General features: G+C 42.2%; 1 protein-coding gene across 4 annotated transcripts; it reads left to right on the top strand.

Moving 5' to 3' along the window:
- The first annotated feature begins 23 nt into the window (after positions 1–23).
- nktr (natural killer cell triggering receptor) lies at positions 24–19,349 on the top strand. Of its 4 annotated transcripts, none has more exons than XM_062020678.1 (17): positions 24–153; positions 3,306–3,384; positions 5,685–5,759; positions 7,281–7,388; positions 8,774–8,818; positions 11,625–11,712; positions 12,433–12,462; positions 12,545–12,690; positions 12,764–12,980; positions 13,050–13,220; positions 13,290–13,377; positions 13,448–13,596; positions 13,658–16,240; positions 16,330–16,407; positions 16,476–16,538; positions 18,921–19,022; positions 19,184–19,349. In XM_062020678.1, exons 2-17 carry the CDS (start codon positions 3,327–3,329, stop codon positions 19,242–19,244), a joined length of 4,062 nt encoding a protein of 1,353 aa, XP_061876662.1. In that variant the 5' UTR covers positions 24–153; positions 3,306–3,326; the 3' UTR covers positions 19,245–19,349. The 4 variants fall into 4 exon arrangements, with proteins under 4 accessions (XP_061876662.1, XP_061876661.1, XP_061876663.1 ...); XM_062020677.1 differs by having other exon boundaries at positions 26–160; XM_062020679.1 differs by lacking the exons at positions 24–153; positions 3,306–3,384; positions 5,685–5,759 and adding an exon at positions 9,686–9,709 and having other exon boundaries at positions 7,300–7,388.
- Positions 19,350–24,212: the final 4,863 nt, after the last annotated feature.

The following is a 24,212-nucleotide window of genomic DNA, read 5'->3' as shown; positions in this document are numbered from 1 at the left end:
GTCACCGCCAAACCACAACAACAAAGTACGGAAAGCCAAGAAGGACAGCGCCAGTACCCGGATGTAGCATCACGTTGCTAACAGGAGTTAGCAGTAAGCTAGCTGTCCTGTCGGCCTTCGGTGACTAGTTGTCCGTTTACTCTTCACACGCAGGTTGGTGGTGAGTCGTCTTGTATTTTACATTCCCCTAAAGAGTGTTCATGCTCATAAAACATCCCTTGTGAACGATAATTGTGTCGTGGAAAACCCGCCAGTTAGGACGCGAGCTAGTTAGCATAACTTATGTTAGCATGCTGCTATCCTCTTTGAATGTGATGTTTTTGCGGCCAACAATGACTAGATTGTGTTTCATTTTGGCTTACCGTTCAGTTGACAATAACAATAATTGTGGTGACAGCTGTAAGATACGCTCTTTAGTTGTGCTGTAGTGATTTTGTAATGTCAATCAAGTAATCAAAGTTTATTTATATAGCCCTAAATCACGAATGTCTCAAAGGGCTGCACAAGCCACAACGACATGGGCAAGGAAAAACTCAATCCAACGGGATGACAATGAGAAACCTTGGAGGGCACCGCAGATGTGGGGAACCCCACCTCCACCCTGGGCGACCGGTGCAATGGATGTGGAGTGGATCAAGTTAATAGTGTGAGAGTCCAGTCCATAGTGGATCTAACATAATAGTGTGAGAGTCCAGTCCATAGTGGATCTAACATAATATTGTGAGAGTCCAGTCCATAGTGGATCTACATAGTGTGAGAGTCCAGTCCATAGTGGATCTAACATAATAGTGTGAGAGTCCAGTTCATAGTGGATCTAACATAATAGTGTGAGAGTCCAGTCCATAGTGGATCTAACATAATAGTGTGAGAGTCCAGTCCATAGTGGATCTAACATAATAGTGTGAGAGTCCAGTTCATAGTGGATCTAACATAATAGTGTGAGAGTCCAGTCCATAGTGGATCTAACATAATAGTGTGAGAGTCCAGTCCATTATGGATCTAACATAATAGTGTGAGAGTCCAGTCCATAGTGGATCTAACATAATATTGTGAGAGTCCAGTCCATAGTGGCTCTAACATAATAGTGTGAGAGTCCAGTCCATAGTGGATCTAACATAATAATGTGAGAGTCCAGTCCATAGTGGATCTAACATAATAGTGTGAGAGTCCAGTCCATAGTGGATCTAACATAATAGTGTGAGAGTCCAGTCCATAGTGGATCTAACATAATAGTGTGAGAGTCCAGTCCATAGTGGATCTAACATAATAGTGTGAGAGTCCAGTCCATAGTGGATCTAACATAATAGTGTGAGAGTCCAGTTCATAGTGGATCTAACATAATAGTGTGAGAGTCCAGTCCATAGTGGATCTAACATAATATTGTGAGAGTCCAGTCCATAGTGGATCTAACATAATAGTGGGAGTCCAGTCCATAGTGGATCTAACATAATAGTTTGAGAGTCCAGTCCATAGTGGGGCCAGCAGGAGATCATCTTGAGTGGAGACAGGTCAGCGGCGCAGAGACGTCCCCAACTGATGCACAGATGAGTGGTCCACCCTGGGTCCCGACTTTGGACAGCTGGCACCTCATCTGTGGTCACCTGATAACCTCTCCACGTGGGAGAGGGGGGCAGAGCATAAAAGAGACGGCAGATCAACTGGTCTAAAAGGGGGGTCTATTTAAAGGCTAGAGTATACAAATGAGTTTTAAGATGGGACTTGAATGCTTCTACTGAGGTAGCATCTCTAACTGTTACCGGGAGGGCATTCCAGAGTACTGGAGCCCCAATAGAAAACGCTCTATAGCCCGCAGACCTTCTTTGGGCTCTGGGAATCACTAATAAGCCCGAGTTCTTTGAACGCAGATTTCTTGCCGGGACGTATGGTACAATACAATCACCAAGATAAGATGGAGCTAGACCGTTTAGTATTTTATACGTAATTAGTAAAATCTTAAATTCGCATCTTAAGTGCACAGGAAGCCAGTGCACTTAAATGTGTCTCGTGAAAATCGTCCGACCGGAACTCGATAAACTAAACTTCCTTGGGTGAATAATGTAAACTCACTACACCGGTATGTTTTAACGCTTTAATGGCAAGTTTGTTGACAGATATACAGTAAGTTAGAACTTTACACTACTTTATATTAGAAATGGCAACAGCAGAAGATTAATGTCCCATTACAAGAAGATAGAGAAAAAGAAGAAGCTCATGACTACAGTGTCGGCACGGACTAAATAGGCGGTCGCGCGCAAATTTTCAGGACTTATGCAGATCCCAAATACAGATCAGCAGGTACCAGAATGTAAGAAAAGTTGCTTTTGCATAATATTGTAAAACAAAACGCCAGATAATGTCTTACCTTATACACACACCATAATAATACTCCTATGTTGAAGCACAGCACAATGCATCAAGCGGTGCGGCTTCATAGCTTACCAAAGGCGTACTAAAACATTTTTGAGCGCCGTGTGTAATGTTCTATATTTTGAATGGAACATATAACATTTTGGTGTTGTTTACTTTGAGTCATATTGCAGTCTACACGTATCTCTTGTGTGTGACTGCCATCAAATTGCAGTCTACACGTATCTCTTATCTCTCTTATGTGTGACTGCCATCTACTGGTCACACTTATCATTTCACCATGTACCAAATAAAATAGCTTGGAGGTCAGTAAGCACAACCAGAATTATTCCGTACATTAGGCCCACTGGGTTATAAGGCGCACTGACGAGTTTTGAGGGGGGGAAAATGATTTTAAGTGCGCCTTATAGTCCGGAAAATACGGTAACATGAAAAAAAAATGGTCATCATTTAGAAATGAGTCAATGTGAGTCAAGATCCCAATTATTTTATGCAGCCCAAATTGAAATGACAATAAAAAAAAGAAGATTAAAAAGGAAAAGTAGGGGAACGCCCATCCCTCCTCCCAAGTATGTAACTTAACAAGTTTGAATGTCAAGATCCCAATTATTTTATGCAGCCCAAATTTAAATGACAATAAAAAAAAGTAGATTAAAAAGGAAAAGTAGGGGAACACCCATCCCTCCTCCCAAGTATGTGACTTAACAAGTTTGAATGCATTTCCCTCTCTCTCTCTCTGTCTCTCTCTCTCTCTGTCTCTCTCTCTCTCTCTGTCTCTCTCTCTCTGTGTCTCTCTCTCTCTCTCTCTCTCTCTCTCTCTCTCTCTCTCTCTCTCTCTCTCTCTCCATCACACCTTCCTTCTCACTCTTCCTGTTTTTTTGCACACACGTTTCAATGTGAAGATCTTCACCTACTGAGTGTGTTTGTCCTCATTGTAGGTCACCTAGACTTTGATCAGAATGGGGGTGAAGGACCGCCCTCAGTGTTACTTTGACGTGGAGCTCAATCGCGAGCCAGGTAGGATCTTGGACGAGGACTTTGAGGCTCATTTAGCTTCTTGTCATCATCGTCATTACACAGGCCTTGTTTTGTTCTCACTGTTTCCCTGACTTTTTGAATAAAGTAGGACATCTACTGCTTTCGCTTCTAGTTTGGTAAGCCTAAAGAGTCATTGTTGTCTTTGTAATCTGTGTCATTTCACCAAAAACCAGGACCGGTTGATCAGGCTTTGATGTTTTAGTGGATTAATACTTGATCAAGGGAGGGAGTAAAGACCTGCAGTAAGTAAACTTTACAGCAGGACTTTTTTTTGTCATTGTGTGAACGCTCCAAAGCATTCACACATATGGTTTTCTACACCAAAATTAATTATTTAATAAACTTCTTCAACTTCTTCTTCTCCAGATTTTGGCGCGCTCTACCTTCCACGTTTTTCACCCGATTCAAACCATTCTAACTTCAAACTGTTCAGCCTATTCGGGAATCGCGGGCTTTCCCTTGAAAAATTTCCAGGTTTCCCAAAATTCCAGGTTTTCCAGGACATTTTCCCCATTCAAAATGAATTGGCCATTTTTCAAACTTCCACCATTTCCACATTTTTCAACTGATTAAAAATATTCCACCTTCAATGTATTCCACTCATCCTGGACATTCAAACTATTATTTTTCAAAGTTCAAAAGAATTCCAGGAATTCCCATAATTCCCGTTTTATTTCAAACACTTTTTTGACCCTTTTTTCTGGCGACTACTCCTTCCACATTTTGAAACCCACTTCAACTGTTCCACTGTCCAAACATTCTTCTTAATCAGGACAAAAAACATTTTTGTTTTTCGAACTGGAAAAATTCCCGGTTTTCCCAAAATTCCAGGAATTTCTTAATACCATTTCTCAATTAAAAATGTTACTACTTCAACATTTCTCGACCGATTTTTAAAATTCCAACACCAACCATTTCAACTTATTCAGACCATTCAAGTTTTTTACAATTTTCAAAAAAAATCCAGCTTTTCACGAAATTCCCAAATTTTGGGGAAATTTCCATTGAAATAAATGGGACATTCTTAAAAGTTCCACAACTCCCCCATTTTTCATCTGATTAAAACGATTCCAACTTAAAAAATATTCAGCCTGTTTAGGAATTGTGTGCTCTACTTCAACAATTATAAAAAAAATTGCAGGATTTCAGTTCAACGTCAGCATTGGAGCAATCATTGAACAAGTAAAATATTTAGGCATAATCATAGACTATCAGCTGAATTTTAAAAGTCACATTAAGAAAATGTGTAAAACCATGACGGCAAACCTAGGCTGTTTTAAGATTATAAGAAACTGTTTAACTCTCAGCTGTGCTTTTACTTTTATGAACTCAATGATTCTTTCACACATCTCTTATGGCTTAACTACATGGTCCCAGGCACACCAGTCATCAATCAAGACCATTAAATGTCTCTATAACCACGCCTTGAAAGTCCTAGACAAGAAGATTATACGATATAATCATTGCCAAATTCTAACCAAATACAATATTTTAAGTTTTACCAATTTTCATTTTGTTACACACAGTCAAACTGTTTTTTTAATGCTTAAATAACTCTGCTCCCCAATGGCTCTGCAAGGCAATTACAAGACTGCAAAGTGGTACCAGATCTAGCACCCGAGCAACGTCAAAAGGCAACTGTTGCGTTCCATTCCGTAGGACATCTTTTGCCCAGACTGCCTTTTCAATAAAAGGACCACAACTATGGAACTCTCTACCTGACACTTTGAAAAGTATACTTGCACTTGTCACTTTCAAAAAACAAAGAAAATTGTGGCTAGTTGAACAACAATCGTGTTCCCATGTTTAGTATTTACTAATTTTCACTAATTGGTTCTTATCTAGATTGCACTTTGTCTGTGTTATTATTATTATTATTGGCTTTTATCTAGTTTGCACTTTGTCACTATTATTACTATTATCATTATTATTGACTCCTCTTTGCCTCTTTCTTTTTATTTTCCTATTTTTAATGATGTTAGATCTGTCTTGTTGTTGTTGGGGACAAGTGTTGTAAATTAGCTTAGGCTACAAACACTATGATGCAAACATTGGATGACTGTTTCAGATTTCTATGTTTCTGTATCTGTCCCTATTTCAAATAAACCAGAATTAATTAATTAATTCATATGCAATTCCTTCAGGAATTGCCTCATGTAGTCATCTTTAGTAGGCCAATTAAAAAGGTGCCCTGTTAGTTTTGTTATTAAAATATAAGTTTGGCCCAATTGATGCTGTAGTTACCAAAAACTGACCTTTGCCTTTGTGTTGTTTTGCAGTTGGGCGAATTGTCTTTCAACTTTTTTCCGACGTTTGTCCCAAGACCAGCAAGAACTTTCTCTCTTTGTGCACTGGTCAGTACAAAATGCTAGTCCTATTTTACACTTTCATTTTTAATTGGGGCCGTCAGAGTTAACGTGATAACGAATGAACGGAATTTTCATTTATCAAATCAAATTAAAATACAGTACAGGCCAAAAGTTTGGACACATGTTCTCACTCAATGCGTTATCTTTATTTTCATGACTATTTACATTGTAGATTGTCACTGAAGGCATCAAAACTATGAATGAACACATGTGGAGTTATGTACTTAACAAAAAAAGGTGAAAACATGTTTTATATTCTAGTTTCTTCAAAATAGCCACCCTTTGCTCTGATTACGTTTTCGCACACTCTTGGCATTCTCTCGATGGAATGGAAAAACAATACCACTGTTTTTAGCTGTAAAATTCAAGCAACAGAGCTGCCAGTTTTGTTTACCGTAAAATCTTTTTGTTTTGATGTTTTTTTGTTTGTTTTTTAATATTTTAGTGTCTTACTGTATATGGAAAAAAAACAGTACCAAAGATGATTTTACGGTAAAAAACTCAGTCGGTGGAATTTAACTGTAAAATGTATTGTCAATTTTACAGTCTAAAATTTGATTGATAATTTGTTTTGAAATCATAAATCAAGCAGATATTTAAGTACAGTATTCATTTTCATTTTAACAAAAAATATTTTTGGTATACATGATAATATAATATTTTATTTTGATAACATTGAGTTTGAAAAGATATGCAGTACATGATTTTTAATGTCAAAAGGGAAAGAACAAATATATTTAGTAAGAAAAGATTAATCATTTTATTAACGCATATTATTTCTATGCTTTTGTGGGCCACATAAAATAATGTGGCAGGCCAGATTTGGCCCTCTGGCCTTTTGTTTGACACCTGTGTTGTAGCAGATGCTTCATCAGTTCAGCTCTAGTCTCTTCTAAGACTAGTTGGCAGACTTTTACTATCATTTCTTTATCAAGCAATATGCTGCAGGCCACGCTTTGGACTATTTATATCATGTTTTTGTTTTTTTGCATGGTCAGATAGTTCTGAAGTCTAAAAGACATGCAATTGTGCACAGTGTGTGCATTTATTCCGTGAAATTCAAAGGACTGATATGTTTAGTAAGAAAAATAAAGTGCTTTATTGATGCTGATTATTTCCAGGCTTTCACCGGCCACATGAAAGAAACATTTGTAGTCCCATACGCTGAAGACTACAACATTTATGATGCTCGTCCTATACTCCGATATGGAATGGTCTTTGACTTGACTAGATTTTAGTGGGCAGTTCTTGCTATGTGAAAGCAGAACAACAGCCCAGCTGCAGAGGTAAAGTACCACAAGATTAGTAACCCAAGATGGCCGTTTGAACAGCCATCCCTGTGTCCTCTGTCTCTCATGCACATCTGAAAGGGGGGGGGCTGGAATTCAGTCTCCTGACACAAAGGCTCGTAAGAAGAGCTGCACTATAAATGCGTGCAGAAGAAAAGAAAGATGTGATGTGTTGCCCGTGCTCCCTGACTTACTAACACACCTTTCATGGCTGCAGGTGAAAAGGGAACAGGCAAAGTGGCAGGAAAAAAGCTGTGCTACAAAGGCTCCACATTTCACAGAGTTGTAAAGAACTTTATGATCCAAGGAGGCGACTTCACTGACGGTAACGACGGCCGCACTTTGACACTTTTTACTTGAATCAGGGTGTGCAACTCTGTCGATGCTTAGTGATTGTGCTATTCCTGATGTCTGAAGGACAAGATCACGCTGACATTAATAACTAAAGTGCCCCGGATTTCCACTGGATGTGTGACGGCTGCTGAACGGCATAAGTCCTAAAGAAGTCAACAATAAGACATAAGTCCTAAAGAAGTCAACAATAAGTCCTAAAGACGTTGACATTAAGACCTAAGTCCTAAAGACGTTGACATTAACACATAAGTCCTAAAGACGTCAACAATAAGACATAAGTCTTAAAGATGTTGACAGTAAGACATAAGTCCTAAAGATGTCGACAATAAGACATAAGTTTTAAAGACGTTGACAGTAAGACATACGTTTTAAAGATGTTGACAGTAAGACATAAGTCCTAAAGATATCAACAATAAGACATACGTTTTAAAGATGTTGACAGTAAGACATACGTTTTAAAGATGTTGACAGTAAGACATAAGTCCTAAAGATGTCAACAATAAGACATAAGTCCTAAAGACGTTGACAGTAAGACAAAAGTTTTAAAGACGTTGACCTTAAGACATAAGTCCTAAAGACGTCAACAATAAGACATAAGTCCTAAAGACGTTGACAGTAAGACATAAGTTTGGAAGGTGTTGACAGTAAGACATAAGTCCTAAAGATGTCAACAATAAGACATAAAACCTAAAGATGTTGACAGTAAGACATAAGTTTTAAAGACGTTGACCTTAAGACATAAGTCCTAAAGATGTCAACAATAAGACATAAAACCTAAAGATGTTGACAGTAAGACATAAGTTTTAAAGACGTTGACAGTGAGACATAATTCCTAAAGACGTCAACAATAAGACATATAAGAATGGGACCCATTACCTCCCTACTTGGCACTCAGCATCAAGGGTTGGAATTGGGGGTTAAATCACCAAAAATTATTCCCGGGCGCGGCCACCGCTGCTGCTCACTACTCCTCACCTCCCAGGGGGTGATCAAGGGTGATGGGTCAAATGCAGAGAATAATTTCGCCACACCTAGTGTGTGTGTGTGTGACAACCATGGGTACTTTAACTTTAACTTAAATAAGTCCTAAATAGGTCAACAACAAGACATAAGTCCTAAAGATGTTGACAGTAAGACATAAGTCCTAAAGATGTCAACAATAAGACATAAGTCCTAAAGACGTCAACAATAAGACATAAGTCCTAAAGATGTTGACAGTAAGGCGCCGTTCTGCATCCAGTGGAAATCCAGGGTTAGTTTTCAAATGCACCTTTCCATATGTCAGGATTTAAGGCAGAATGTTACTTGTTCTTTCCTGCCTGCCAAACAGTAAGATTTTTACTTTCATGTTGACAGGAAATGGAAGAGGAGGAGAGTCCATATATGGTGGCTACTTTGAAGGTAATCTGGAGATCCAAATTCATCTAACTTGTTTGCATGATCCAATCGTTGCATGCAACTGTGTGTTAATAGTATTTATTATTGCTGTCCTATTTTTAAAACCATGTGAGTTATTCAAGGACGCTACCGGTTAAAAGTGTGAGGAGAGCTTCTTTATTTTAGTTGTCCTACATCGTTACTGAGGACTTAAAATCAGACAAGTTGCATCATCACAAATAGGGGTGTAACAATACGTACCTTGCTTTTTAATTCACGCTTGCCGTCATTTTTAAATGTTTGTTATCTCACCCTCTGATAAGTTTTCCAATGTTGTAATAATGTGTAGAATAAATATTCCATTTCAACAAAGTTATTTTGATAGTAGGCTAATATAGACACCGTTACATCATGTGTTGCCTTCATTATAAGACTATAAGGCTTTTAGTTTTTTGCGGCTCCAGACAGATTTGTATTTTTGGTCCAGTATGGACGGCTCTTTCAACATTTTGGGTTGCCAACCCCTGGTTTAGGTGATCACAATTAGTGTTGAAAATGTAATGAGGAACTTGTCTTGACGTCTGATGAAAGTGTAATTTACCAACTTTACCACTAGGCGAAGCAACGACACTCTTTTTTTTTTTTTTTTTTTAGTGCGTTATGTTTTTATGCGAAGTCAGCTGCTCTCCAACTTGTGACCGGTAGTGTACTCAAAAGCCCTGCTGACCTTTACCCTTTCTCATGTCCAGTTGACTCTTCTGTTTAGTGGAAAGTTAGTTGGCTTTCGTTACAAAAACAATCAGCATGGAGCGTAGGCATTCTCTCTTTTTTTTTTTTGAACGCTACAGTCTTCTTGCCTAAAATTTTCCACCGTTATTCTTTTATTTGTAGAGTGGTCTTTTGCAAAATGAAAAGGTAAGACATGTACACAGCAGTACACACCACCTGCCCTCAAACCATGCTTGCACCGAACGCACCTGATGGGAAGTTAGCCTGCTCACATATCTTTTCAAAGCTGCAGTGCCCTTTACAAGGTTGACCCTCACTGCGGCTTTGCTAGGACTCCCAGGAGTACAACAGCAGCAATATTGGATTTAGTCGTGCAACCAGGATACTAGATCTTGATTTAGATACGCTAAAGTGAAGGTCAGGGCATTTAGAAAACATTGTTTTTGCCTCTTTTGATCAATCTGCCACCATTTCACATTTTCAGCATCACTGTGCTTTACTGCGCAGTCAATAGTGATCTCTGCCTCATATTGATTCCAACAAGGACACTTTTTAATAACTGAAAACAATACCAGAAATGTTGTTTCACAAGCCCCAAGAAGGACACACAACTATTTTAGCACAGTAGTTCAACAGGAGCTCTTAATTGACCAATATTTCTTGTTTAAAGGGGAACTGCACTTTTTTTAATGGAAATGTGTCCATCATTCACAATCCTTATGTAAGACAACAACGCATATGTTGTTCTTCTTTTATGCACTCTAAATCGTAAATAAATATTATAAAAAGTCAGCTAACAATGGAGCCTATAAAGCGCTCTAAAACGATATATATATATATATATATATATATCTATATATATATTAGTCGTGGTCAAAAGTGTACATACACTTGTAAAGAACATAATGTCATGGCTGTCTTGAGTTTCCAATTATTTCTACAACACTTGTTTTTTTGTGATAGAGTGATTGGAGCACATACTTGTTGGTCACAAAAAACATTCATGAAGTTTGGTTCTTTTATGAATGTATTATGGATCTACTGAAAATGTGCTGGGTCAGAAGTATACATACAGCAATGTTAATATTTGGTTACATGACACTTGGCAAGTTTCACTGCAATAAGGCGCTTTTGGTAGCCATCCACAAGTTTATGGCAGGCTTCTGCTTGAATTTTAGACCAGTCCTCTTGACAAAATTGGTGCAGTTCAGCTAAATTTGTTGGTTTAGACATGGACTTGTTTCTTCAGCATTGTCCACACATTTAAGTCATGACTTTGGGAAGGCCATTCTAAAACCTTAATTCTAGCCTGATTTAGCCATTCCTTTACCACTTTTGATATGTGTTTGGGGTCATTGTCCTGTTTGAACACCTAACTGCGCCCAAGACCCAACCTCCAGGCTGATGATTTTAGCTTGTCCTGAAGAATTTGGAGGTAATCCTCCTTTTTCATTGTCCCATTTACTCTCTGTAAAGCACCAGTTCCATTGGCAGCAAAAGCACATTAAGCATGGTGTTGGTAGTATTATTCTCTGTACAATACAATACAAATGTATTCAGATATAAACATTCATTTTAGTTTTAATGCCATGATTTTAATAGTTCAGCCCGCGTGTGCACAGATTTTCCTCCATGCGGCCCCTGAGCTAAAATGAGTTTGACACCCCTGCGTTAGCACCTGTAATAACAATATCACTAATACATGTTAATATTCAGGACACGACATGTAAATGGTGTGTTGTTGACGCTTTTTGGATGTATTTTTAGAGGGCTTTATGGGCGGAATAGTGTACTCTCATTAGCTGTATTGTTAGCCACCTCATACTTGCCGTATTTTACGAATTAGAATGCATACAATAAGAAAAACGTGTTCTTTGTCTTGCATAAGGATTGTGAATGAGAGGCAAAATTCCCCCCAAAACGTGCAGTTGCCCTTTAACAGAGCTAAGCCTTTATAGTTTTGTAAACGCTGGTGGGTGAGGCGATTGTTAAGTTTGATAGATTACACAAATGACTCGTTGTCCGCCCAACATTCAAGCTGGCAAACATTTGCACGCACACAGTCCTGACATGTCGCCCAATGTTGGTCTGCTTCCCACAGATGAGAATTTCACTCTCAAACACGACCGCGCCTTCCTGTTGTCCATGGCCAACCGTGGGAAAGACACCAACGGTTCACAGTTTTTCATGTGAGCATCGTTCTTCACCCCAAAATAACACTATTTGAAGAATAGACAGCTCGACTATTGTTGCTTCTGAATAGGGATGGGCATCATCATTGATTCATTGATTGCCTCTGCTATGACAAACTTTTTTTATGCCTGAATATAAAGAATAACGTTTCCACAATTCATAATTCAAGTGAATGTCGTGGAATGCCCAGCCCTGGTTCTGAATAAACTTTAGTCTGCTTTTCTTGTCTGACCCCATGATATGTAGTTTAGACACCACAGTGCAGAGAAACATCGATTCAAAACCTTTTTTACCGACAAATGTGTTACATTTCTTCTCTTGCCGTTTTTTTGTGTAAAATTTACAGAAACTCTAGCATCCTGCTCTTCCAAGGTAATGTGTCTCCGAGGCTGTGCTTCTATCTCTCTCTCTCTCCTGACCTTATTGTTTATTTACATTAGTTTGAGATATGCTAAACACCAGTCACATGGCTTGAGGTGTGACACCAAAGGAGTTAATCCTAATAGTCCAATGTATGATCACACCATTGTCATCAAATATCTTAAAAACAAAGGGTTGTAATCTTTTTTTTTTGTTGTCTTTTCCCATCGTAAAGTAACACCCGGCTTTGGGGAATTTCCCCATTTGTCCTCATTCTTGTCCTCCTCTGTCTCACTTTTCACGGTCCTCATCTGTCACCTCGATACATCCTCCTGGTTTGGTTCTTGCTCAAGCAGCACCACAAAGATGGCGCCTCATCTCGATGGGTACCTTTTTGCTCTTGCCAATATAAAAGCTTGCTTACTGTGTGTGAATGACAAGCCACGGGTCATCTCTGCCTTCCCGCAGAGTCCACGTCGTCTTCGGTCTCGTCATCTCCGGCTTTGAGGTGATCAAAAAGATCGAGGGGCTGAAGACGGACTCGGCGAGCCGACCGTACGCCGACGTGAGAGTGGTGGACTGTGGACAGCTGATTACCAAGTCGGCTAACGATGGTAAATCCTTTCCACCGCTTCTATTTCTTACGGTCAGACTTAAGATTTGAAATGGAACAAAACGTGTCTTCAGTCCTTGAAGGCAAAAGGATGAGAGCTTCTCGTTCTGCGGACTCCTCCCTCAATTCCGTGGACACTTCATCCCAGAGATCCACCTCCATGGAGTCTGACAGCTCGGAAAAGCCCCAATGTCGTAAGAATAAGAGACCTGGCAAAAGTAGGAGGCCCAAAAAGAGGAGGAGGCTGACAAAGAGGGAGAATGATGTTGACATTGAATCTTCCAAACAAAGGTAATGATGACCATGACATAAACAGTGGCGGTTGCTTCATTTCATGCTTATTTTCTCTTGTTGTTTCAGCTCACACAAGCCTTTAAAAGAAGAAATGGGAGACGCCGATGCGGAAGGAGAGAAAGACCAAGTTGGGAAGAGAGAAAAGCCAGTAGTTCGACCAGAGGAGATCCCGCCTGTGCCCGAGAACCGCTTTCTGCTCCGACGGGATGTTCCAGGCCAGGAGATCAAAGCAGAGATGTCAGTTGAAACCATATTTATCTCCTGTAATGTTCTAAGCAGATATTTGAAGGCCTATTTCTCCCCCAGTGTTGAGAAACAAGAAGCTGCTCTCCCAGCGGAACAGATGCCTGCGGTCTCAAAGTCTGGACGCAAGATCAGAGGCAGAGGAACAATCGTATGTTCATTCATGTCATGTTCATACTTGCCATTGGATCCAGGATTGGAGTCTCCTGCTTTGTCCACAGAGGTATCACACTCCCACCAGGTCTAAATCTCGGTCCGCTTCAGTGGAAGAGCGTGGCAGCAGTGAAACTCCGCCCCACTGGAAGGAGGAGATGATGCGGACTAAAGCCTATCAACCTCCCAGTGTGGAGAGATGGAGCAAAGGGGACCGGTAGGACTTCATGTTGTGCTTCTTGTCTACTCCACACACTACATGACTGTTACTCACGCAGATGGGACGACCGAAGCGACTCTGCGTGGTCCAGGTCGTCTGAGCGCTCATCCGACCGCAGCTCTGAGCGGTCCAGCCCACAGCGCCAACCTAAGAAGGAGAAGAAGAAAGGCAAACACAAAAAGAAGGTGAAAAAACATAAACATGGCAAGAAGAAGAGTTCCAAGAGCAAACCTCAAGAGGTTGTTACGTCAGAGGCGGAAAGGTGGCCATCTTCAAGAAGGTCCAAATCCAGAACCTCCCGCTCTCCATCTCGTTCCACTTCAAGTCAGCGTTACGCCAGACGTCAGTCCTCTGTGTCGCGATCTTACTCCAGATCCCGGATATCCAGTCGATCTAGATCCCGGGCGAAGTCTTATAAAAGATCCAGATCTTATTCAAGATCGAGGAGCCTGTCTCAGTCTAGAAGCCGTTCTCAGACTCGATCTAGATCACGTTCCTATTCTCGATCCAGGTCCAGATCAAGGTCCAGACATGGGTCCAGGTCAGTGAGTTCAAACAGGAGGAAGAGTTTATCCAGATCTCCAAGAAAGCGGAAATCCATCAAGTCCAAAGCAGACGCCACAGCAGGAAAGATATCTGAGGGTAAAGTCACATCGTCCTCTAGACTCCCGACTGTATCGCCTTTAGAAAGTGTCCCTGTGATCCCCATGAGCGACAGTCCTCCCCCGTCTCGCTGGAAGCCAGGTCAAAAGCCCTGGAAGCCTTCCTACATCCATATTCATGAAAGCAAAGCCCAAATATCTTCACAGAATATTTCCTCCACGGAACAAACAGTTGAAGAGAAAGCCCCGAGTTCAGTTCTGGAAAATCGTCTGACTGGTGACGCAGAAGTCGATGGAGCACACAAACCCACACAGGACTCACCCAGCAGGTCCTCCAGAAGCAAGTCCCGCAGCCGTTCATACAGTCGCTCTAAAAGCAGGAATTCCAGCAAGTCCAGGTCCCGTCACAGCAGATCTTCCACACCAAGCGAATCAAACTTTAAACACTCACACAAGACAAGGAGCAGAAAGAAGAAAGCCACTGACAAGGAGTGGAAAAAGTATTACAATTCTCTGAAGAAAATAAAGAATATAGACAAGCACTTTTCACTGTCCACCACTCAAGAAATGGAAACAGGAACAGGCTGTGAGCCAAGTCCTGTTGACGTCTCCAAGGGAATTAATGAGCCGTGCAGTTCTCTGCAGGAAAAGACAAAAAACAGCAGCTCAGGGCTGGAGGAGGACTTGAATAACAGGTCTGGATGGGACAGCGATAGTGATAAAGTCAGCCTCAGCAACACTGCTAATCTAACCAAACATCAGAACCAAGCATTCAGTAGCATATCGGACAAGAAGACTTCAGGCCTAACTGGGTGGAATTCTGATAGTGACCAAGAAACCATAACCTGCAGGGCACTGGCTCTGTCTGAAAAAGAGGAAGGCGAAGCCAGCTCTGAATCTGACTGTGAAACTTCCAAAAAGACCACTGAGGCCACGGCAGTTGAGGTTCCTGCAGCTTCTCATCCGTCAGACGTCTGTCCACAGGAAGCTGAACATGAGAAGCACAAGAGCAAGAAGAAGTCCAAACGGAAGCACAAACATAAGAGCAGAGAGACCAAGACTGCTTCCCATCATGCAAAGGACAAGAGCAAACGATCCAAGAAGAAACGTCAGAAGCTCAAAGAGACTTTTCACTGGCAGCCGCCTTTAGAGTTTGGAGAGGAGGACGATGAAGAGGAATCAAAGCGAGAGAGACGCAGCCCGATGAGAGCTGCCAATGAAGAAACCAAGGTGGACCTGAGGAGTGTTAAAGAGCCGCATGTGACCTCTCTCAACAAGAACCCAAATCCAGAAGAAAGCAGGGGGCAGCTGAGGGTGAAAGAACATAACAAAAACTCCAAACTATCTGAACCTCTTCATCAGGCGTCCAACAGAAATAGTTGTAACAAAGAGCAGCACTCTATGGAGGACATGGACATTTGTACTCCTGAGCATGAAACAGTCATCGAAGCTTCAACTACACCTAATTCCTTGAATAAAACCCCTGAAATAACTCTCAAAAACACTTCCCATCTGCCTGCCAAAGCCAGTAAAGATGCCCAACATCATCAGCTGCAAGGCCCAGAACAATCTACCGTTACCGCGACAACAGCCCACGGACTCAAAGCTGAAGCGGAGCCGGGCAAACCTCCAGGCACCAATGTTAGCTTCAAGTGGAGGCCTTTGAAAGGAACGTCTTCTCTGCAGAGCGTCAACACGGCCTTGCTGGAAGCCAAACACATGCTAGTGCAGCAGAGCCCCTCGTCAAACGCGCAGGGAGTGAGGATGGAGATCAAGAGCACCAGCCGGGTGCGACCCGGTTCGCTCTTCGACGAAGTCCGCAAGACTGTGCGGCTCAACCGGAGGCCGAGGAACCAGGAGAGCTCCGGCGAGGACAGCTCCCCTTCTGTGGGAATAACCGGGGATGACTCCCCGAGGACGTCCAGGTCGGTCACCCGGCGATCTCGCTCCGCTTCCAGCCAGCGCTCCCGCACAAGAGACTGGTCGCACTCCTACAGCAGGTCCAGGAGTCGATCGCGGAGCTCCAGCTACTGCTCCAGGTCAGAATGGAAGCCGTTTGACGAGAGAGAGTTTAGATATCAACTTCTTAGAAGAGGAAGCTGATGGCATGCTTGGCTCTCGCTTTCAGGGATCGCAGCAGAAGTCGAAGGAGACACGGCAGGGGACGCTCCCGCAGCAGCACATACAGAAGTTACAGAAGTCACAGGTACACCGCACACCTTTTATCATTCAGTCTGGTGTTGCATGACACGCCTGTGTCTTCCTTCACATCAGTCGGACGTACAGTAGGAGTCACTCCAGGAGTCGCTCCTATTATCACCGCAGCAGACGATCCAGGTAGGCCCACCTCAAATGTATCAGATGTTTGTCTTCATGACATTGATCCCAAGTGGTACCTCTGAAAATATCTAATAATAACAGAGTCAGTTTCTAGATTGTTAGTTTGGTTCCCACTAAATCATGATTACTAACAAAGACTTGTCCCGACTTTTTGTCGATCAAATACGATATTACAGCACGATTCATTCTACATAGTTGTATTTTTTGTAGCGTGCAATGTTATAAAAAGGTTTGATGAAGTGAACAATGGTAGGTATGATGAACACTACTAACTTTATGATAGACTGTTGTTGTCTTTAAGTTGAAGTGGAGTGGTAAATATATATATATATATTTTTAACTGACAGCTAGTGGTCACAATAATTTGTGAAGTTAAGTTATGATGCAGTAAGTGAATGATGCAGACACGTTTGTTACTGGATACTTTCTAATACTCTTCTGCCTTGGAGACTTTGTGTGTGTGTAAGTATATAAAAATATAATTATTTGATACTTGTTTGTATTGACAAATGTCATGTTTTATTTTTCAATCATTATTACCTATGTCTAGCTGGTGTGCTATTGTGTGCTGAGCTGTTGTGCATCTGCTGTGGCTTACAGCTAGCATATTTATCTTTTGTAAATGACTTGACTAAAATAAATAAAAAACGGTGTACTTATTGGAGGACATTTAGATGTTAACTGGCTGTCCAGCTCGGCACTAATAAACACGCTGCAGGACTGCTTGTATCGCACATGATATCCCACACAAGTAAACAGACTGCAGGACTGCTTGTATCGCACATGATATCACACACAAGTAAACAGGCTGCAGGACTGCTTGTATCGCAAATGATATCACACACAAGTAAACACTCTGCAGGACTGCTTGTATCGCACATGATATCAAGCACAAGGAAACACGCTGCAGGACTGCTTGTATCGCACATTATATCACACACAAGTAAACACACTGCATGACTGCTTGTATCGCACATGATATCACACAAGTATTAACGTTGCAGGACTGCTTGTATCACATGATATCACACAAGCATACACGCTACAGGACTGTTTGTATCACACACAAGTAAACACGCTGCAGGACTGCTTGTATCGCACATTATATCACACACAAGTAAACACACTGCATGACTGCTTGTATCGCACATGATATCACACAAGTATTAACGCTGCAGGACTGCTTGTATCACATGATATCACACAAGCATACACGCTACAGGACGGTTTGTATCACACACAAGTAAACACGCTGCAGGAGTGCTCGTATCGCACAGAAGTAAACATGCTGCAGTAGTGCTTGTATCGCACATGATATCACACACAAGTAAACACGCTGCAGGACTGCTTGTATCGCACATGATATCACACACAAGTAAACAGGCTGCAGGACTGCTTGTATCGCAAATGATATCACACACACAAGTAAACACTCTGCAGGACTGCTTGTATCGCACATTATATCACACACTGCAGGACTGCTTGTGTCGCGCACAAGTATACGCGCTGCAGGAGTGCTTGTATCGCACATGATATCACACACAAGTAAAAACGCTGCATGACTGCTTGTATCGCACATGATATCATACAAGTATTTACGCTGCAGGACTGCTTGTATCACATGATATCACACAAGCATACACGCTACAGGACTGTTTGTATCACACACAAGTAAACACGCTGCAGGAGTGCTCGTATCGCACAGAAGTAAACATGCTGCAGTAGTGCTTGTATCGCACATGATATCACACACAAGTAAACACGCTGCAGGACTGCTTGTATCGCACATGATATCACACACAAGTAAACAGGCTGCAGGACTGCTTGTATCGCAAATGATATCACACACAAGTAAACACTCTGCAGGACTGCTGGTATCGCACATTATATCACACACTGCAGGACTGCTTGTGTCGCGCACAAGTATACGCGCTGCAGGAGTGCTTGTATCGCACATGATATCACACACAAGTAAACACGCTGCATGACTGCTTGTATCACACATGATATCACACAAGTATTAACGCTGCAGGACTGCTTGTATCACATGATATCACACAAGCATACACGCTACAGGACTGTTTGTATCACACACAAGTAAACACGCTGCAGGAGTGCTCGTATCGCACAGAAGTAAACATGCTGCAGTAGTGCTTGTATCGCACATGATATCACACACAAGTAAACACGCTGCAGGACTGCTTGTATCGCAAATAATATCGCACACAACTAAACAGGCTGCAGGAGTGCTGACATCGCACATGATATCACGTTTGACATGCAAGCACATATCATCACATACTTGTTTTTTGATGATATCAGATATCAATAACGGATTGGGACACCCTTGATTACTAATACAATCCGATGTCGGCGCAGGTCCGAGTCCTCCGACAGCTATTCCAGTCGTAGTCGCAGCGCGAGCAGGCGTCGAGGGCGGCGCCGGAGCAAAAGCTACAGGAGTTCGGACCGCAGATCTCGGTAAGGTTGCATGACAGCGTGGTAGCAGGACAGTCGTTAGATAAAACTCAAGATGATATAAAATAGTTTTTATACCAAAGGCAGAGGTGAAAGTGGCTAAATATTAGTGTCAGTGTTACATATGAACAGTTACATGTCCATGGTCTTGTCACAATGTGCAGGTCCTCACGCTCCTCCACTCGCAGTTCTTCACGTCGCAGTCACAGCAGTCGTTACAGCTGAGACTTGTCAGGTGGACTCTCTCTCTCTCTCTCTCTCTCTCTCTCTCTCTCTCTCTCTCTCTCTCTCTCTCTCTCTCTCTCTCTCTCTCTCTCTCTCTCTCTGTTACAGGCCAGTTACTGAAGAAAGTATTGTATTTGGCATGTTACATGAATGTCCTCTATTGTGGAAGAAGATACTGTACATAGATCACAAGATGGATGAAGGCTGCTGCAAACATTTCAAGGACACATTTTCTGTCACCTTGTTGCATTTAATAGAATGTTCATTATGTAAATATTGTTATTTTTTTAATGATGTGTGTATTTGTTGTGGTTCACATGACTAAACTGTAATTTTGCAGTATAATGTTGCTATTTTTGTTGTTTTTTATAAATATCTTTTTGTGTTAGGATACTGTACAATGAATGTTTAAACTGACTATGAATGATGTTCAATAAAAACATCCTCTAAGAAGAAGATTGTGGTCCAAAACTAGCGGAAGATGAGCGATGCTGCCCTCTAGTGGTCACAACTACATGGTGAGTTTTCTTTCAATAAACATTCTAACAAAGACATGTTTTTTAGAAATGTGTTTATGGCATTCATTTCTATTTAGACTAACTGCATTTTTATATAACATTGAACCTCACCGTTTTGTTTCTTTAGGCATTAAATGAAGCACATTGCAGATATTGATTCTCAGCCATGGAGAGGAAACAAACTTTGATCTTCAGGTAACAATTCTCATTAAGTTAAGTACTAAAATGAAATCAATGTCAAATGTTTGATGGGAAATCATCTTTATTTTCCCTTGACGTTATTACACAGTTAAAATAACCAGAATGTATGCATGCACACATACGCAAGTAGGCAAAATCAAATGGGATGAGAACACACTGCTTTTCTCAAACTTTAAACTCTATCTTTTTTATTGGTGCACTTGCGTACTGTCGAGAAACAAACAAAACAATGTTGAATGCAAGGTTATAAATATTATGTTTGGCTCCAAATACTAACTCACTTTATTACAGACCTGGGCAATTATTTTGACTCGGGGGAGGGGGACAAATTTACAGAAATGTTTTTTTGTCTGGGGGCTGGTATACGGTATATCTAGCTGTGTATGTATATATATATATATATATATATATATATATATATATATATATATATATATATATATATATATATATATATACACACACACATACATACATATATATATTTTTGAATTTTCCTGAGGGAACTCCTGAAGGAATCAATAAAGTAATATCTATTTATATGTATATACACACACATATGCATATACATCCATCCATCCATTTTCTACCGCTTGTCCCGACACACATCATTTCAATGCATTTTCTTCATGTTCATGACTATTTACATTGTAGATTGTCACTGAAGGCAGAGGGGTTAGTGCGTCTGCCTCACAATACGAAAGTCCTGGGTTCGATCCTGCGCTCGGGATCTTTCTGTGTGGAGTTTGCATGTTCTCCCCGTGACTGCGTGGGTTCCCTCCGGGTACTCCGGCTTCCTCCCACCTCCAAAGACATGCACCTGGGGATAGGTTGATTGGCAACACTAAATTGGCCTTAGTGTGTGAATGTGAGTGTGAATGTTGTCTGTCTATCTGTGTTGGCCCTGTGATGAGGTGGCGATTTGTCCAGGGTGTACCCCGCCTTCCGCCAGAATGCAGCTGAGATAGGCTCCAGCACACACCCCCCCCCCCCCCCCCCCCCGCGACCCCGAACGGGACAAGCGGTAGAAAATGGATGGATGGGCATCAAAACTATGACACCTGTGAAGTGAGACCCTTTCAGGTGACAACATCTTGAAGCTCATCAAGAGAATGCCAAGAGTCTGCAAAACAGTAATCAGAGCAAAGGGTGGCTATTTTGAAGAAACTAGAATATAAAACATGATTTCAGTTATTTCACCTTTTTTTGTTAGGTACATAACTCCGCATGTGTTCATTCATAGTTTTGATGTGACAATCTACAATGTAAATAGTCATGAAAATAAAGAAGAAGCATTGAATGAGAAGGTGTGTCCAAACTTTTGGCCTGACCGCCTTAAAAAAAGGAATGGAATTTCACATGTTTTTACTGAATGAGACACCCACAATGTACACGAAAATAAAGAATGCGCGATTTACAATTTTAACCATGAACGATAAAACACTGGGGCGGTACCTCTGGATTGGCAGACCGGGGTGGTGGTTCCTCTCTTTAAGAAGGGGAACCGGAGGGTGTGTTCTAACTATCGTGGGATCACACTCCTCAGCCTTCCCGGTAAGGTCTATTCGGGTGTACTGGAGAGGAGACTACGCCGGATAGTCGAACCTCGGATTCAGGAGGAACAGTGTGGTTTTCGTCCTGGTCGTGGAACTGTGGACCAGCTCTATACTCTAGTCGGCAGGGTCCTTGAGGGTGCATGGGAGTTTGCCCAACCAGTCTACATGTGTTTTGTGGACTTGGAGAAGGCATTCGACCGTGTCGCTCGGGAGGTCCTGTGGGGAGTGCTCAGAGAGTATGGGGTATCGGACTGTCTGATTGTGGTGGTCCGCTCCCTGTATGATCAGTGCCAGAGTTTGGTCCGCATTGCCGGCAGTAAGTCGGACACGTTTCCAGTGAGGGTTGGACTCCGCCAAGGCTGCCCTTTGTCACCGATTCTGTTCATAACTTTTATGGACAGAATTTCTAGGCGCAGTCAAGGCGTTGAGGGGATCTGGTTTGATGGCTGCAGGATTAGGTCTCTGCTTTTTGCGGATGATGTGGTCCTGATGGCTTCATCTGGCCAGGATCTTCAGCTCTCGCTGGATCGGTTCGCAACTGAGTGTGAAGCGACTGGGATGAGAATCAGCACCTCCAAGTCCGAGTCCATGGTTCTCGCCCGGGAAAGGGTGGAGTGCCATCTCCGGGTTGCGGAGGAGACCCTGCCCCAAGTGGAGGAGTTCAAGTACTTTGGAGTCTTGTTCACGAGTGAGGGAAGAGTGGATCGTGAGATCGACAGGCGGATCGGTGCGGCGTCTTCAGTAATGCGGACGCCGTATCGATCCGTTGTGGTGAAGAAGGAGCTGGGCCGGAAGGCAAAGCTTTCAATTTACCGGTCGATCTACGTTCCCATCCTCACCTATGGTCATGATCTTTGGGTTATGACCAAAAGGACAAGATCACGGGTACAAGCGGCCGAAATGAGTTTCCTCCGCCGGGTGGCGGGTCTCTCCCTTAGAGATAGGGTGAGAAGCTCTGCCATCCGGGGGGAGCTCAAAGTAAAGCCGCTGCTCCTCCACATCGAGAGGAGCCAGTTGAGGTGGTTCGGGCATCTGGTCAGGATGCCACCCGAACGCCTCCCTAGGGAGGTGTTTAGGCCACGTCCGACCGGTAGGAGGCCACGGGGAAGACCCAGGACACGTTGGGAAGACTATGTCTCCCGGCTGGCCTGGGAACGCCTCGGGATCCCCCGGGAAGAGCTGGACGAAGTGGCTGGGGAGAGGGAAGTCTGGGTTTCCCTGCTTAGGCTGCTGCCCCCGCGACCCGACCTCGGATAAGCGGAAGAAGATGGATGGATGGATGGATGGATAAAACACTGAATATTGACAACATAAACAAAAGCCCACCTACAATCTGATATATCACTAAGCTGTAGAACTTTGTTGTAAAAATCTCCTTCGGCGTCTGTCCCTGACACCCACGTTTCAGGCTGGACGCTCTGGAAACACTGTGGAAACACACCCCACCCACACTGCTTGGTGCCTGGTCAGAGCTGCTGTGACTTAGATTACCATAGTAACTAGTATATCATGCAAAAGTGCAGATTCCAACCATTGAAATACTTTGTACAGTTTGATTGATTGATTGAGACTTTTATTAGTAGATTGCACAGTACAGTACATATTCCATACAATTGACCACTAAATGGTAACACCCGAATAAGTTGTTCAACTTGTTTAAGTCGGGGTCCACGTTAATCAATTCATGGTAAGTTCAAGACTTACGGTCATTAGAAAACATCACTGCACATCATAACGGCAGCTACAGTTTCCATCGTAAAGATCTAAAAAAATGATTTGGGAATGTCCGGCGGGCCAGATTGAAAAACGTAACCGGCCTTAATTTGCCCAGGTCTGCTTTAGTACACCTAGAAATGACAAATTATCCAATACAATATTGTCAGAATAATGGTGTCTAAGTTATCACAAAACTTTGTTTTACATTAAGTTCAGCTCGCCCTGCGAGAGGACAAAAGCTGTCTTTGATCCTACCAAGCAAAAGGCTTGTAAAACTCCACTGTGTAGGATGGGGAGCGACATGAGGGTGTCGGTTTCTTTGATGTATTGTAATCCACAGGAAGATTTTGTCTTTACCCAAGATCTACAAAGCGGAGAGGAGGTAGGGCCTGACCTCCCTCCAGGCACCTTTTCTTTGAACTGTTTTGTAACCAAAGGCGATGGCTGTTTACGACCCCTGTCCCTTTAGAAACAGCTGTTGCCATGTAATCAGGGAAAGTCCAAATAAAAGAGGAGGCGTACAATCTTTCACCAGAGCGTGGGACGACACAGTACAAGGGTACAGTGTCTACGCGTTTCTCCTCAATTGAGCTAAATTGAATTCTGTCTCTGTTTAATTCCTTGCTTCTTTGTCTGTTTAATACAGTGTTTTTCAACCTTTTTTGAGCCAAGGCACATTTTTTGCGTTGGGAAAAATGCAGAGGCACACCACCAGCAGAAATCATTCAAAAACAAAACTCAGTTGTCAGTAAGAAGTCGTTGTCGCTATTGTTGGATATGAATTTAAAGCATAACCAAGCATGCATCACTATAGCTCTTGTCTCAAAGTAGGTGTACTGTCACCACCTGTAACACATGAGTTGTTTGCTGTTTTCCTGTGTGTAGTGTTTTAGTTATTGTCTTGTGCTCCTATTTTGGTGGCTTTTTCTCTTTTTTTGTCATTCTACTGTAGCAGTGTCATGTCTTCCTTTGAGCGA

This window comes from Entelurus aequoreus, linkage group LG15 (genome assembly GCF_033978785.1).
Source record: "Entelurus aequoreus isolate RoL-2023_Sb linkage group LG15, RoL_Eaeq_v1.1, whole genome shotgun sequence".
Taxonomy (NCBI): domain Eukaryota; kingdom Metazoa; phylum Chordata; class Actinopteri; order Syngnathiformes; family Syngnathidae; genus Entelurus; species Entelurus aequoreus.
Note: the sequence above shows the minus strand (reverse complement) of the source record. Positions and strands in the feature narration are given on the sequence as shown.

Bases quoted from the DNA above. Each gene is read 5' to 3' on its own strand.
- nktr (XM_062020678.1), top strand. From the start codon at position 3,327: ATGGGGGTGAAGGACCGCCCTCAGTGTTACTTTGACGTGGAGCTCAAT. The intron at 5,760-7,280 runs GTCAGTACAAAA...TCATGGCTGCAG, and splicing joins CTTTCTCTCTTTGTGCACTG to GTGAAAAGGGAACAGGCAAA. The intron at 16,539-18,920 runs GTAGGCCCACCT...ATGTCGGCGCAG, and splicing joins CACCGCAGCAGACGATCCAG to GTCCGAGTCCTCCGACAGCT.